Raw genomic sequence first — 15,449 nt, 5'->3', positions numbered from 1 at the left:
TCATCAGCTATTGGAATGAAAGGATTGGAGATAACATTGCCCCATGACCCATTTTAAACTCTCTTTCCTCTGTATCTCTCTCTCTTCCTCTCCAAATTCTCCACCCACTGTTAAAATGACAGAAGGGAAGGTTATCCTTAGCAAAGACTTGTTTTTTGTTGTCTGATGCAGAGAATATCTAAATATTCAGAATATCTAAATTTCTTGATAAGGCTCTACATATCCATGCTATTAAACATAAAGGGGGGCATGAAAAATGATTTATTCTTTAACAGTTATGGAGCAGAAATGTAAATCTCTATTATTTATTATTATCTTTATCTTTATCATTTTCATTTTCATGTGTAAAATGGCTGTCTGCTAAAACTTGACTTGACAAACACACACACATATTTTCCCCTTTCTCTTGCGCTCACTTTTCTTTCTCCCTCCCCTCTCATCTTTCTGTGATGTCCTCTCTTATGTACCCTAACTTGCTCATTACTGTTATTGCTATTGGTTTTATTTCAATTCACCTCTACTAATTTCCTTCATGTATGTCATACCCTCCAACTGTCCCGAAAATGCTGGGATCACCCCAAAAACCCTCTTGCTATCACGGCTTCCAACGATGTCACAAAGAGTCCTGAATTCCTAAGTCAGAGTGGTCCAACACGATGCCCTTTGCTAAGTTCCAAAGTCCTGAAAATCTTGTAGCCAATTAAAACTCTATTTATCCAGAGTTGTCACTAATTATTTGTTTACCACCTTTACATCACAACTTTATTCCAAGGAGCTCAAGGTGATGTGCCTGGCTCTCCCTTTCCACATGAGATAGATTAGGCAGAGAGAGAGATTTGTTTGGACTGCTGATAATACGGCAGGTTATGGAAGGACTTTCATTTTCCTAGTATATCTGTATATCTGCCACTCCCCTGGTGTGCTGCCTGATGTGGTCATTTGACTCTGCTTACTAATGATATGGCCAGCCCTCCCACAGGGTGCTTCTGAGCATGTGCAAACCATGATTTAGCGCTTCTGTGCATGTGCGACTGCAGAAACCCGGAAAAATGCAACCTGTAACCCGAGGTATGTGCATTAGCTACAGCCACCCAGCAATGCAGAAAATCTAAACTCAAATAAGGAATTTACAGGGACCTACAACAACAACAAAAACATACCACAGAATAAGACTGAGCAGTAAATTTAAATTGCAGTGATAACATGCAGGGGCGCTGACTCCCCCCCCCCATTATTCATTTTCCATAATTTTAAACAAATTGCCACCAAATTCATACAAATTGATGCAAATTTAATGCAAATTTAAAAGCTGACTCCCTCCGCCATACTGATGTTCTCTCTATTTTCCTCCCTCCTTTGCTACTTCCAGTACAATAACTTTTCCAACTATCATTTCAAAATACATTCACCCCTTCTCCCTACACATCACCTGTTCGATTTACAAATCTCTGCTAGGACTTTTATATGTCGTTATAACTTTTCCTCAAAATAGTCGGGTAGAGGAAATCCTCTTCTAGCTATCTATAATAACCATTAATCAATTCTGAAACATACACCCCTCCGATACCTCTTAAGTAACACTTTGCCAGAGAAAAACAGTGGGATGGTTGGATTCTGGTGAGATCACAGCTTTGGGTCCTCTTCACATTTTTCCTCAATGTTTAATTGCCTCAGTTTGTGGAATATGTGGCCACAATCTCACCTCTCACGCACAGCCCAGGGAATGCTGCATCCTCAGATTCATTCCCTTAAAGAAAAAAGGGAAGGCGGGAAACCACTACTGCGATGGATGGTCAAGGCAAAGCAAAGTTTGATGGTACAATACAGGCAGAATTCCACCAGAGTGATATAGCTCTCAATATGCTGAGCTAGAGCTTCCCTCTGATTGGTACAGCTAGCCAGAAGCAGGTGAAGACATGACTCTGAGCGGAAAAAGGGAGAGAAAGTTTTGGTTCCTGGCATTCAGCTTGGTAACAGCATAAACTCTGAGCCCAAGGGAAGATTTACACTCAGAGAAGGCAGTTTCTGGGCTGGCGATTAGCCTGAAATACATGGTTATTGTCTTTCAAAGGTATACAGACATGAAAGAACTGGGAAGCTGGATTTTGGGTGAGGAGAAGTGGAGTTGTGAGGGAATGCTCTACTTACATCCCAGCTCAATAGGAAAGAGATATCTCTCTCTAGTGAGAGAAGAATAATCCTAAACCAGTTAAAATAGGAGTGTGTGCTGATCCTCTACTCCGACAGACAGGGTCTAATAGAGGAGCCTCAGGTGTGAAATTTCTAAAGGTTGGGAATATGAAGGATATTAGGCAGGTTAGTACTTGCCTGTTTTGTAACCTACAAATTGTTGAAACCTAAGATCTAACTCCTCTGTGATAAGCTTAAGCAGCTGAAGAAAACCTAAGCTGTAAATTGATGATTTTAGCATCTTATTAAAAAGCTTGTGATATTGACTGAATTCAATATATATAGTTTACTGATTCTTTAAAGATTCCCAACTCCTCTTTTCACCTTTCTTGTTGTGAAATAAAGAATGCCGCAGCAAGACTCCTCAGGGGGTCATCACTGTGGGAGCACATTCATCTGGTGCTATACCAGCTGCACTGGCTCCTGGTGGAGTACAGGATCAGGTTTAAGGTGCTGGTTTTAACCTTTACAGTCCTATACGACCTAGGACCCTCGTACCTACGGGACTGCCTCTCCTGGTATACCCCACGGAGGACCTTAAGGTCTGCAAATAATAACACTCTGAAGATCCCAGGGAGATTAGACTGGCCTCGACCAGAGCCAGGGCCTTTTTGGCCGTAGCCCCAGCCTGGTGGAACGCTCTCTCACAAGAGACCAGGGCCCTGCAGGATTTGATATCTTTCTGCAGGGCCTGCAAGATGGAGCTGTTCCGCCAGGCCTTTGGTCAGGGTTCAGTCTGATTCTTTCCTTTCTATATAAGAAAAAGCATTAAAGAGACTTCCTAGCCCACTCACAGGTCCTTTATAAAACCAGTGGTAACATTTGGCCCTGGAGAATATTAGCCATTCTCATTTTTACCCATGGACTGCCATCTGTCCAGATTTTAATTCGTTCTGAACTAATTTTAAGATGTATTTTAATTAATTGATTGCCTGTTTTTATGTTCTTATGTTCTTATGTTCTTATGTTCTTTGCATACTGTATTAGTTTTATGATGTTAGCTGCCCTGAGCCCGGCTGAGGCTGGGGAGGGCAAGGTACATATATTATTATTATTATTATTATTATTATTATTATTATTATTATTATTATTATACAGTGGTTCTCCCATCAATTTAAATACTTAGTCCAAGGTATACCTTCCACCACCTACTGATTTGTGGACTAGAGTCCAAATTAGACAACTCAACTTTCAGGGACCCTCTAGGACTGAGATGTGCCTCAGCTCTCTCTCCCTTCTGCAAATCCTCAGCCAAAAAATGGGAAGGACATTTTCCCCCAGAAGCCTCCATGACCCCCCAAATAGCCCAGAACACTGAAATCAGAATCAGAGCCCATTTCCAATAACTCACACCAGCTGTTTCTATAGCAGCAGAATTTATTTAAGATAGGAAGAAACAGGAAAGATTCTGTAACCCAATGCAAAATATATAATTTATTTTAAAATCAATCATATTAGAGGTTCAGGAACATTTGAATCCCAGCACCAGAACACAATAAAACAAGGAAGATTTTACTAGCCATTATAATACACTTTTCTCATAAACCTCAACCCACTCCTGAAGTGAGATGGGCTTGGTGCATCACTGCCTGAAAAAGCCAGCAGAAGCAGATTTGTAGGAGAACTGAGTGGACAAAAAACCCACCAAGTTAAAGAATGTTTTATACATTTCCCTGAGACACAACTCTCAATGGCCCTAACCCTTTCAAGAGGACAAGAGGGTAGACTCATTTTGAACTTTAGCATGAAACATCCCTGTGACAAGTCCTGCTGCCAAATGTTACATTAAAGAGATGGATTGCAGGTAGGGCATCCTTGAGCTTTGTGATACCAGCCTCAGGTGACAAGGTGGCTGTAAATTTCTAGGCAGGAAGCAGTTACTTGTGTGAGTATAATTCCTAGGGGTCTCATATAATTCCTAGGGGTCTTAAAGTTTCCCCATAAACTCCAGCTGCCAATGAACAAAAGTTTGGCTCAGTACTGTCCCCAAGTTCCCTAATACAGGCTAAGGAGTAAATGCTACACAAATCTGGAGTGGCATCCCTAAGATGGTTAGATGGCTCCTTCTATACCTCTTTCCAGAAACCCTTGCAGCTAAGCTGGTGACACATGTATTGCTCTGCTTTCCTTTGGACCACATCAGTGAGGCTGAGAGGGAGGTCTTGTCATCGAGGCGATCCAGGAGCTCCACATGCATCACCCAGGCTTGCGCCCCAGAGAGATCACTTTGGTTTGACTTCATCCCCAGAGGTGCACTCCTTTGTCTTTCAAGACAGATGCCAACAATTCTGCTTAGGACAAACATTTTATATATAACACTCTGAGATTAGGCCAAATATACTATATCGGCAGACCCGATGCACAAGCAATCACAAATAAGGAATCCTTTTCAAAATTATGAGCATTCTACAGCCCTAAACGAGGCACCCAAAGTTGGATGAAAGGTATATTATTATTATTATTATTATTATTATTATTATTCCATTTAATGTTATACATTTACTTCGTCATTGGCTCTTTCTCTCCCTCCTGCCTCATGGCTTTCGAAATTAACCTTTATATCACAGCAATTTATGTTTTCAATTCTAATTCTAATTAGACTTATTACAGAATATCTCAAAATTTAAATAAAAATAGAAAGGTAGAAAAATTCTCATTACAAGTCATCGGACAACCCTGTTAGTCATCTGCCACTCTTTTTTCGTTGGTACTTCTTGCTTCTTGCTGTTTCCATTTTTTGGGCTAAAAGAATTCTTGCCGCGATTGTTGCATACATAAACAGTCTTTTATCTTCCCTTAGTATCTCTTCACCCACTACACCCAGTAAAAAAGGCTTCTGGGTTTTTTTTTAACAAAAAGTATTTTTAAACATTTTCTTTAACTCATTATATGCCATTTCCCAGAAAGCCTTTACCTTCACCACTTGTAGTAAAAGATACCTTCCCTTCCCTTACATTTCCAGCACTCGTTAGTTCTTGTCTTGTACATTTTCATAACATTTTCTTCGAGTGCACTGCATGCAGTAAAATGAACGGTCTTTATGCGGGAAAGAGAACAGATTTTTGATCAGAATCGTTTTATGAAGCTTGTTACATGCTCTGCTGCCACCCTTCCACATGGCCATTCAAAGAACCAATCAACTGAACTTACAATCCCATGGAATCCTTCCTTTGCATGGTGCCAAGTTACGGGCACACCGTTGTCCTCCAACCGTTTTTTGTATAGCAGTCCATCATCCCTAAGCACATCATACTCGCAGGTTAACATAAACGTCTCGGGGAGCTGACACACAATGTCATCTTCCACTAGAAGAGCACAGTGCTTGGGATCAAAAGAAAGCTTCATCATTTCGTGCAGCTCCTTTGAAAACGGGACTGGCGGGGGTGGTTTGTAGCCCCTGACTTTAAACTCATCCGGGATATGATCTGCATGGATCCATTTCTTGTATTTCATCTTCATTTCTTCGGAAACATGGGCCCCCTTCAGGAACTGATCCAAATATGCTAGCTTCACATTCATAAACCTGAGTTCAAATTCAGCAGACCATTTTGTGAACAGGAGGGGGACATTTCGGTTTTGCTGATAAGATGGCAAGTTGTAGTCCAGTGTTTGAATATTTGGGTAGAGCAGGATCTGGGCTCTGACCTTTGGGAGATCCTTTCTCGTTAACAGATGTTGACAGACAAGGGGAACAATTCCAGCCCCAGTGCTGTCACCAGCAATGACAATACGATTAGGGTCTACCCCATAATCACTTGCATTTTTCAAAAAGTATTCAGTGGCGGTGATGCAGTCCATGATTTGTGTAGGACAGCGGTGCTTAGGAGCCAAACGTTGCCTAGAAGATGATGGAGAGAAGGGGCAGGGGAGAAAGTCAATCCTATTCTTAGTTAAAGACAAACCAGTCCAGTTCACACTTCCTAAAGCAATATGTGAAATGAAACATAGTCAGCGTTTGAAATCTGCCCTTCTCCAACTTTGGTAGGACTGTTCCCCATCCAAGTGACATGTAGAAAAATGCATAGAGTAATGTCTGCACTGATGGCTCAGGCTATGGGACATTCTAGTCCAGCACCCAGTTTTCACAGTGGCAAACCAGATGTTTCTGGGAAGCCTTAATGAACTTCCAAAAGGTCAACAACTTCACAATGTAATTTAATTTTAAATTTCAGTAAACACTGCTGTGGTTCTAGCACTGCTGTGGTACACAAGTCATAAACCAAAAGAGGCTCGCTTAATTAAAATTTACCATCCTGAGCAAATGATTTTTACACCCTGGGCAATTACACAGCAGACATGATGTCTGCCTTAGAGCATGGGATTCTCCCATAAAATATTCAATATGTCAGATACATGTTTCCACCATATAACTGTAGCAGTGAGTTGCCATAGAAATAGACTAGGTGTAACAGGATGCAAAACCTAGACTGTAATTGTCTGTTACTGTTTCAGGAACAGGTGCAGAAGAAGAAAAACCAGAAACATCAATTTACTTCGTTTTGCTGATTAATAAAGCTGATGATATTGTCAAAGCACTTTATATATAGGGTATCTTTTTCAATATTGCGTTGACACTTGGAGATCTGAAAGCCTGCAAACAGTTTGGGACAAGGAGGCAAATAGCTGGTTCTGTTTTCTTTATTTTTATTTTCTAGAATATTCATTGGTCTTATAATAAGATGACATTGATCAACTCTAACAATACCAGTGTTACATGAGTTCACCAGTCACATATAAGAAGGAAGCTTGACCAGGACACTGCCACATAAATGAATCACTGAATGCATTGCAAAGGCTTCATCTATATGTGGCACAGCCTCTTCATAACTCAGTATGTGTGCTTGGTGGTCTGCCACTGACATCTGTTCACACAGCTGATCTATACCTTGTCAAAAGGGTCATGTTTAGTTTGGCCTCTGTTCACCCTTCTGTGCTATGTAAGATACTTGAAGAGAGCCAAACCTCAGACTTCTCCTTGCTATCCCTCATAGATGGACCTTTGAGATCTTTCCATTGGGAAATGGGCAGCGGTTTATGTATAATGGGAGCATCTAGATCAGGATCTAGTGGCAGAAGGGCCGGAGCAGGGTTTGCGTTCAGGGATAGACCAAGATGAGAAATGACATCAAAAGTAATTTGCCCAAACCCAGTAAGCTTGTCACACTGCCACCCTCAATGTATAGGAGTCACCCCTTGCTTGCAGCCCCACCAGCATTGTGGTGAACTCGCAGTGGTGACGGGAGTGAACTTGACTGGAGCCCAGACTTCAGCCTAGCCTTCTGGACCTTGGGTTCCTTTTCCACAGTTTCTTATTCTCTTGCCTTCAGAGGATTATTCTGCCCTGGTGCAATTCTGTGCCTAGGCTGCTGTTAGAAGAACTGTCAAGAAGTCAGCTTTCCCACACACCTGTTAGAAAATTGTTGTAACAGACGTTTCATGAAGAAACTGCCTTTAATACAGAGGTAGCAATCGTTGTGCCCTGCAGATGTAGTTGGACGACAACTCTCATAAGCCCAGACTGTAAATCATGCTGTCTGGGGTTGATGGGACTTGACATTTAACAACACCTGGAGGACACTGCATTGGCTCACTCTGTTCCATCTAATGGCAAATTCCCCCACTGCTTTTGGGAGTAACTTTGGGGGGTGGGGGAGTCACCTGCTTCCACACTTATCAGCTGTTCAGGATATCCAGGATGAATGCAGGAATAAGTAGACTTACCCAACACACACAAGCACTGATTCACTTTCTCTGGAAAGGTAGCGGCACAGCTTCCGATAACCTTCTGGATAGTAAAAAGACCTTCAGTGTATTAATACTTTACACAATGGCATGCACATTTCTACATTAATGTGGGTTGGGATGACGAGTATGATGAAACCCCAAGTCTTCTTTGTGGCTCTGTTTGTATCTGAGCCAGAGGAGAATCCCCATCTTTCCTATTTACCCAGCCTTCCACCTGTCCAGATCCCAAGGCCCCAAGGTCAAACTAATACCCTTGTTGTCAAAGATTATTTCCCTCCCCAAGGCATTTCCTGCATGTACCTCTTCTTTCTTCCTACTATACGACAAACCGAAAAATCTGTCTTCTGACTCTCTGAGCCAGGCGTTGCCCTTCAGATTATCATTATCATTATCATTATTATTTGAGTTTATATACCAACCCTATAGCCAGAGGTCTCAGGGCAGTTCACAGAAAAAATTGGACTACATTAGATGTCATTGGACTACAACTTCCATCAGCCTCAGCTATCCTAATGGTCCAGGGGGAGTTGTAATTCACAAAGGCTGGAGGGTACCGATTTGGCAATACTTGCTTCTAGCCTTTCTCACTAGCTAGAAATCTGGTCACCATAGTTCCAATTTGGTATCCATCAATTGTGCTAAGAGACTGGAAGTAAGGAGATAAGAATAGGATTTAATCAGGAGTGCTTTATTAATTATACCTTGAGCTACATAGAAAAAAGGATACCATGTGTGTGAAATCATTTTATCTGTTTATCCATTTCTGAAATGCACATACTTAGCAGATACCTAATGTGGAATATTTTCCCCCCATATACATTGAACTCTTCTTCTCAGGGTTACTTTATCTCTCTCCGGCCTAAATGACCTCTTTATTTAAATTATAGTGACAACTGCAAAGCTACATATGATGCCTTCATTACCATCACAGCTTCTTTCTTCACACCAATTCCTTTAAAATATGTATATGTGTCTGTGTGTGTGTGTGTGTGTGTATATATATATATATATATATATATATATATATAAAATTATGAGAAAGCATTTATAAACCACTTAATATTCCAAAAATCCCTGAACAGTGTACAGTCCAAAAAGGAAACGAAAAACATCAAAATGTTAAAATACAGCCTAAAACCAGTAGAGTAGCAACATAAAAACATATAAAAGGTTAGAAACATATGGGTTGCCATATTTTGAAGAGCAAAAAAGAGGACACTTTTGCCAGCTTCTACTTTTAACTATGGATCGATATGGATCGCTACCCATGAAAAAGAGGACATGTCCTGGAAAAAGAGGACACATGGCAACCCCAATTATAGGATCACAGTCATGGGCCAGGGAAAGCCAGGGCAAAAGGAAAAGACTTCACAAGATGCCTGTAGCAACTGGTGGTAGCTGCTTCCTGTGTGGAAGAGGGAAGGGGATTTCACAGTACAGGGAGAACAACAAACAGAAAATGCCTGTTTTGGGGAACACTGCCCCATGATATTGTCAGAGCCAGCCAGCCCATTAGGCTTAGGTGAGGCAGTCTCCTCAGGCAGCAGGCTGGGGAGAGCTGGGAAGTCCCCCAGGAGTGTGCTGCTCACTGCTCACTGCCTCCAACACTTGTCACCCATGCACCACCTGGAAAGAGCAGGGATACTGCTGCTGCCAGCCTCCTTTTTCCTCCTCCACTGCCTTCAGTGGGCTGGGGCTTCCCCAGGTCACCTCCAGTTGCCACAGGCAGCAGGGCATTGGGTGTGTGTGCCATGTTCTGCTTTGCCTCAGGTGGCAAAATATCTAGGGCCGGCCCTGGATATTCTGTAGGATGCAGTGCCCTGATTAGAATTTCCATAAACGACTTAAGTAATGGATAAGTGGCCTTTCAGGTAACCTGCTCCTGAGTTGTCCTGGACCTAACCACAAGACCTTGAACATGCCCCGGTAGTTGATCAGCAGCCAGTGCAGTGGCTTCAGCACAGGTGTAATATATGCTGGTCCGGTTGTTCTACTCAACAACCTGATCCCAGCGCCATGCACGAGATGCAGTTTCCAGATCAAGCCCCACACAGATCACACTGGTTGTAAGTTAAATTAGAATGACTCACTTATGCTCCCGAATAAGCCAGCTCCTCCATACAGGTAGATAATTCCTCTCTGTCCTGTGGATAGGCCCTTTGGCTGATAAATCCTCACAGTCACATTGTCAAATTTTGTGTTGATAGTGTATCTGGGCTCGCTCCCTGCTGGCATTGCAGAGGAACTCAATTTAAGGAATGTCGGTTTTGTACAGATTCCCAACTTCTCCAAAATAGATCCCTGTTTGGAAAAAAACAAAAAAGCAACAGAAGCTAGTATCAAGCCTAGTTAGCTTTCAGTTTAATAAGGTTCTCACAAGGTCTGTTTGTCGGAGTAGTGTGGGGTGAGAAATGCTTCCTTGATTCATTCAGAAGTTTAATTGATTTCATTTCCATTTGTTCCAATTGCATTCATTAAATGTTCTCTTTGTTTTCATTCCGCCCTCCCTTGGTTTTCATTTTCCCTTTGGTTTCAATGGGAGACTCAGACAGCTTTATGCAGTCTGTAATGTCTTCTGTGACATTTTTAGGCGACTTTAACATTCCTCCCCCACCAGGTCCACCAAACCTTCTACATAATGGACACAGAGTCACAGTTTTATAAACCATTAAAAACACACACACACACACATGTTCTATAAGCTTCTTATTGTGTCCTCTGGGGGAATCAGCTTGTAACTTCACTGTTTTCCATCCAAATAGCATTGGTATGAAAATATTATTATTACATTCTTGAATTCCACCACCCACACCCCACAGGCATCAGACAGGTTACCCAGTAGGTCCTAATTTAACAGGTGCAATTTTATCAATGAAGAACCAATCTCCAAACTTGCTTCCTCCCTCTGCCTCTTTTACCTTTTGTGTCATTTCATTTTGGTTGCAAGTTTGAGGACAGGGATTTTTCTCATCACTGACAACTGTTGAGATACTCCAGGAGATTATTTTTTTTGGGGGGGGAGGGGGGTCGTGCAATTTGAATGCCCCTATCACTCTAATATGTCAACGGAATGGAGCGGGTTGGGGCTCATTTGTTTTGTTTCCCATTCAGTTTAAAAATGAATGAACAGTGACCTCCGGCGGATGCTCTTGGCTTTACACCTGCGCGGGATAATCTCCACGAGGGCATTGCAACACTCCATCGGCGATGCTTTATTTAAACCACTTACCTTCTTCCAAGATCTCTGCGTGGTGTTGCAATGGTATTGCTGCATCCGCAGCAACTGCTGCCTCCAGGTGACCTCCCACACACCTCTAATCAGAGGTGAGACAAATTTTTCTCAGAGTATCGTTCTTGCCCGCCCCGCCCGAAGATTCTCCATCATTTGTGTGCGTGACTCGAGGTTTGTGTCATTGCGGAGGATGTTTACCAGGCTGCAGCACAGACATAGGCATAGAGGGGTGGTGTGTGCCAGGGAGCCGTTGCCCTGGGCGCACAATATGGGTGGGGGGTGCAAACCAGGCACGCCCCTTGCAGAGATCCCTGCCTGGATGATCCAGCGGCCAGCCACCGCAACGCGAGCGGCGGTGAGGGCTAAGAGTGAAGATCCGGTGGAGCCGGCTGGGATGCAACCGTGGCTGGCGGGGCGTTGGAAGCTCCCAAGGCGCCACGGGCAGGCAGATGAGCTGCAAGCAGGTGGGTCCCGCGTCGGAGGGAGCCTCTGTATGAGAAGATGACGGGGCAGCGTCTCTATCTCGGCAACCCCTACCTTTTACGGGGCGGGAGGGAAGGGCAAGAGGAGGGAGAACTCGAGAGGGCGCTTCCCCTGTTCACTTAACCGCGCGCAAAGACGCACCGAGCACCCCGGGTGAGACAAAAGCAAAACCTTTGGATAGTGTGGGGAAAGTGGGAAATGACTGCTTTCTAGGCAATGGACAAGCAGAAAGGTGGATGAGCCCCAACATAGAACTGCATGACTAATGACATAACGTGGGGTGAGGCCACAGGTGCGGTTGCCCTGGGTGCAAAATTTCAACACCTGGTGCTGCCTAAATACAGCTGCATACTTCTGTCATTGGGCTCTGTTGAAAATGGCTTCTCTGTGTGACTTTCCAGATAGCAGAGAGAATCTTCTTCTCTTGTTTCTGAGGCTGTGATCTCTTGGGTGATGCAGACACTGTTAGGCAGCTGAATGCGTGCTCCATAGTCCCCACCTCACCCCACACATGGCCCCAGATGCTCACAACCCACGCTATGCCACTGCGTGGGACAGTCTTTGCCAGCATGGTCCTGCTAGCTGGGGATGCTAGAAGTCGTAGCCCAAAGCATCCTCCAGAAGTCACATTGATGATCAGCACTGTATTTGAACTGTGGAGGAGAGAGATGTCCCGCCACAAACAAGCGCTCACAAATAGAACTGGAAATTTGGGAGAGGGTTTTTTGCACAGATCTCTAGTTATAATACATGAATCCTTTAGGCTGGCTAGCTCAGTAGATAGAGCATGAGATTCTTAATCCTAGGGTCCTGGGTTCGAGTTCCACATTTGGTGAAAGATTCCTGCCTTGCAGAGTGGTGCTTGGGCTTGTGGTCCCTTCCAACTCTACAATTCCATTTTTCTATGATGGGGTGGGTGGGGTTGCACCTCCTAAAACATGTTGCCTGTTTTTTTTGTTTTTTTTTTAAAAAAATAATATTTATTCATACTTTTCAAAATTACAGAAAAAAGAAAAGAAAAAATACATAATACGACACAAAAAGCAAGAAAAGAAAAATAAAAAAACAGAAAAATACAGAAAAAAAGAAAAATACAATCATTAAAAAAGAAAAAAGAAAAACAATTTAAATCCCTTACATAATCAATTTCCCTTTACTTATTTTCTTGACCTCCTCACACCTCTCATTTCTGTATTCAGGTTCAAATTTTTTTTTCAGCAAGTCCTTTTCACCTTATTTTTTTTAACTTAATAATTTATTTTAATATGTTATTATTTTACGTTCTCTCTTTCATCCATTTCCTCAGTTCATTTTTGCTTAATCTTCTCATTTAGGTGATTTAGTTTATTTTAAAAACCACTTTTACTTTATCCAATCTTAACTCTCATCCAAACTTATATATCAATATCAATACTTATTCTTAAAACATTTCCCTAAGGTCGACCAAAATTCCCTTCCATGAATTTCCCAACTCTCATGCAAAAAAACAAAAAAAACAAAACAAAACTAAAAAACAAAAAAAACCCCAAGTTATAATTATGTACCCCTTAAGTTCCCAATTTCTGTTCCACCCATACCCCCTTCCCGGTTTCGGTCCCCAACATGTCCATCAGTCTCAGAAAGCAATCAGCCTGGAGATCTTACATCCGAGGCTCTTAATTCTCTCTCACGTTCTCTCTGCCGGTCTTTTTGATAGTCCTTAATATTAAAAACCAAATCTCGGGGAAGCTCCAACCCAACAGGATCCACATTTCTTCCGGCCAGACCTCCATACTTAAAAGTGAGGCCTATGGGGTATTCCAGATCTTGTTTCATACTCCTTTCAAATCCAAATGACCCCAAAGCTCCAACTTCCACTTGGATCAAATTTGTAATTCTAAGGTCTTCAAATCTCCACATAAAGAGCTCTCTCCATCTTTCACATGTTGCCTGTTTGAACCATTCCTGGCTGGCCAGCCCCCATGCAACTAAAAAAATAGCAGAATCATAGAATTTGTAGAACTGGAAGGGACCACAAGGGCCATCTAGTCCAACCCCCTGTAATGCAGGAATATTTTGCCCAACATGGGGCTCGAGCGGTTAACCTTGAGATTAAGAGTCTCATGCTCTAGCGACTGAGCTGCCCCACAGAAACTCCAGGTTCAAAGTCCATCCAACTTACCATACGCAAGGATGAGTGTGCCATAATGGAAATTAGGAGGAGTTTGAAAGGTCCATCGATTCCTGGAGGGAGATCTGTTCTTCGGACATCACGATAAATCAGCACCACCTGGGAAAGGAGGAAGCAGATCACAAATGTCAGCATCACTGTGGAGAGATCCATCTTCCTTCCTGAGAAGCCTTGGAGGGACTGAATAACCGGCTGATTCCTGGCAACTATTTTCTCTGCTGTCATGCAATTCCAACTTCTGTCGTCGCAATTCCCCATATGAGACAAGTGCATATTCCAGCATTGAAGGGTTGGGCTAGATGATCCTCAGGGTCCCTTCCAAGTCCATGATTTTATGAATTCTATGAATGAAGACCTCCTTTCAACCAGATTTTGAAGTGGAGATTCTGTGAGATTCTGGTCTGTGAGTTGTATCCAATTAATCTATACTCATAATAGCCCCACAGAAATTGATGCAGCCAAGCAAAGTCATGTTCATTAACGTCAATGGGCCTCCTCTGAGTTAATGTTGGCTACAATTGCTGATCCATACTGAATTTGAAATGGACATTCATGATATAGTTGTGAGTTTGGGGGCGGAGTTTGGCTGTATGGCAGAGTCCCTTCTAATCAGCAAGGATTAAATTGTTGGAATAGCCAAGCCTGCTTCTTGGTGAATTAACGCCACATAATTATGGGCTGCATAATTCCATCAAAGGCTGTTATGGAAGCAAAGGACTGCAAGAACTCAGGGTAAAATAATTGCTTGACCTCATAATATGGTACGTCCCAAACCTTCATTCCCATTGTTGTTTTTCCTATGCAAGATATTTCATCTGATTCTGCAAATATTTTAACTGAGTTAGATTATCACAGGGCGGTGACATGTATGCAGGAACCAAAAGAGCCTACAATACTTAGCCTCCTGTAGTGATTAGGGTTTAGCAATGAAGACCATTGTGAGCAGGAGACCACCAGGGGGCGCGTTGGAAGATGGCTGACAATAACATCTCTCTGACCCACATGAGGTAGTTTAGGGGCTGCTATGGGAAGTAGGGAGCCTTCCCTTCCACCAGGATATGGTGGGTCCCTGTCTTGCCAGCGGTGTTCATAATGCACCCCCTGATCCGAGAGATGGGGGTGCAGAACACTTGGCACGAGCCCTCGGTGAAGTCAGCTCTTCCTGACGCCGATTCCGATTAGCGCGTGCTGGTTGCTTCAGTCTGGATTTATAATTGGAAACAGATGATTGGAAATGAACCTGAAGCACATATATCAAGCAATGTTCGACGATAAGACTGCTGAATAATGGATCTCTGCGACTGAGAGCGACGGACGGATAAGTAAATCTTTTGATATGACATCACTAAGAGACTGTGTGTTTGGAATGAAGGGGGGTGGAGGAAAAACTCTTTTTTCTCTATGTGATATGAAGTGATAAAAATAATCCTCCACTCCAGAAAGAAACAAGATCGTTGCACTTTTTTAAGAAGCATAAACAGAAGTTTAAGGGCTGTGTGGGAGATGGAAAAAAGATCGGTGGACGCTGAAGAATATTTATGACGCAGTCAAAAAATGGCGTCTCGCCAAGACAGGCTGCAGGAGAAAAGAGAAAGACAGGGGCGGAGATTCAGGAATGCATGAAGCAGA

At 42.8% G+C, this 15,449-nt stretch overlaps 1 protein-coding gene across 1 annotated transcript; it reads right to left on the bottom strand.

The window, feature by feature from the left end:
• Window positions 1-5,181: 5,181 nt before the first annotated feature.
• On the bottom strand, window positions 5,182-14,048 carry LOC307222061 (arylacetamide deacetylase-like 4). The gene is made up of 4 exons (XM_079987101.1): window positions 13,812-14,048; window positions 10,026-10,236; window positions 7,912-7,975; window positions 5,182-6,028 (listed from the first exon to the last, which is right to left on the bottom strand). The coding sequence occupies exons 1-4, from the start codon at window positions 14,043-14,045 to the stop codon at window positions 5,257-5,259; spliced, it is 1,281 nt and encodes a 426-aa protein (XP_079843227.1). The 5' UTR covers window positions 14,046-14,048; the 3' UTR covers window positions 5,182-5,256.
• Between the last annotated feature and the right edge of the window lie 1,401 nt (window positions 14,049-15,449).

The sequence above is a fragment of the Podarcis cretensis genome, assembly GCF_951804945.1.
Source record: "Podarcis cretensis genome assembly, chromosome: 8".
Lineage (NCBI taxonomy): Eukaryota > Metazoa > Chordata > Lepidosauria > Squamata > Lacertidae > Podarcis > Podarcis cretensis.
This window is presented reverse-complemented; position numbering and strand designations above follow the sequence as displayed.

Coding starts and splice junctions, on each gene's coding strand:
- LOC307222061 (XM_079987101.1), bottom strand. CDS start 14,045: ATGACAGCAGAGAAAATAGTTGCCAGGAATCAGCCGGTTATTCAGTCC. Junction 7,976..10,025: donor TGGCTTATTCGGGAGCATAA/GTGAGTCATTCT, acceptor TTTACTATCCAG/AAGGTTATCGGAAGCTGTGC. Junction 6,029..7,911: donor TCAGTGCTTGTGTGTGTTGG/GTAAGTCTACTT, acceptor ATCATCTTCTAG/GCAACGTTTGGCTCCTAAGC.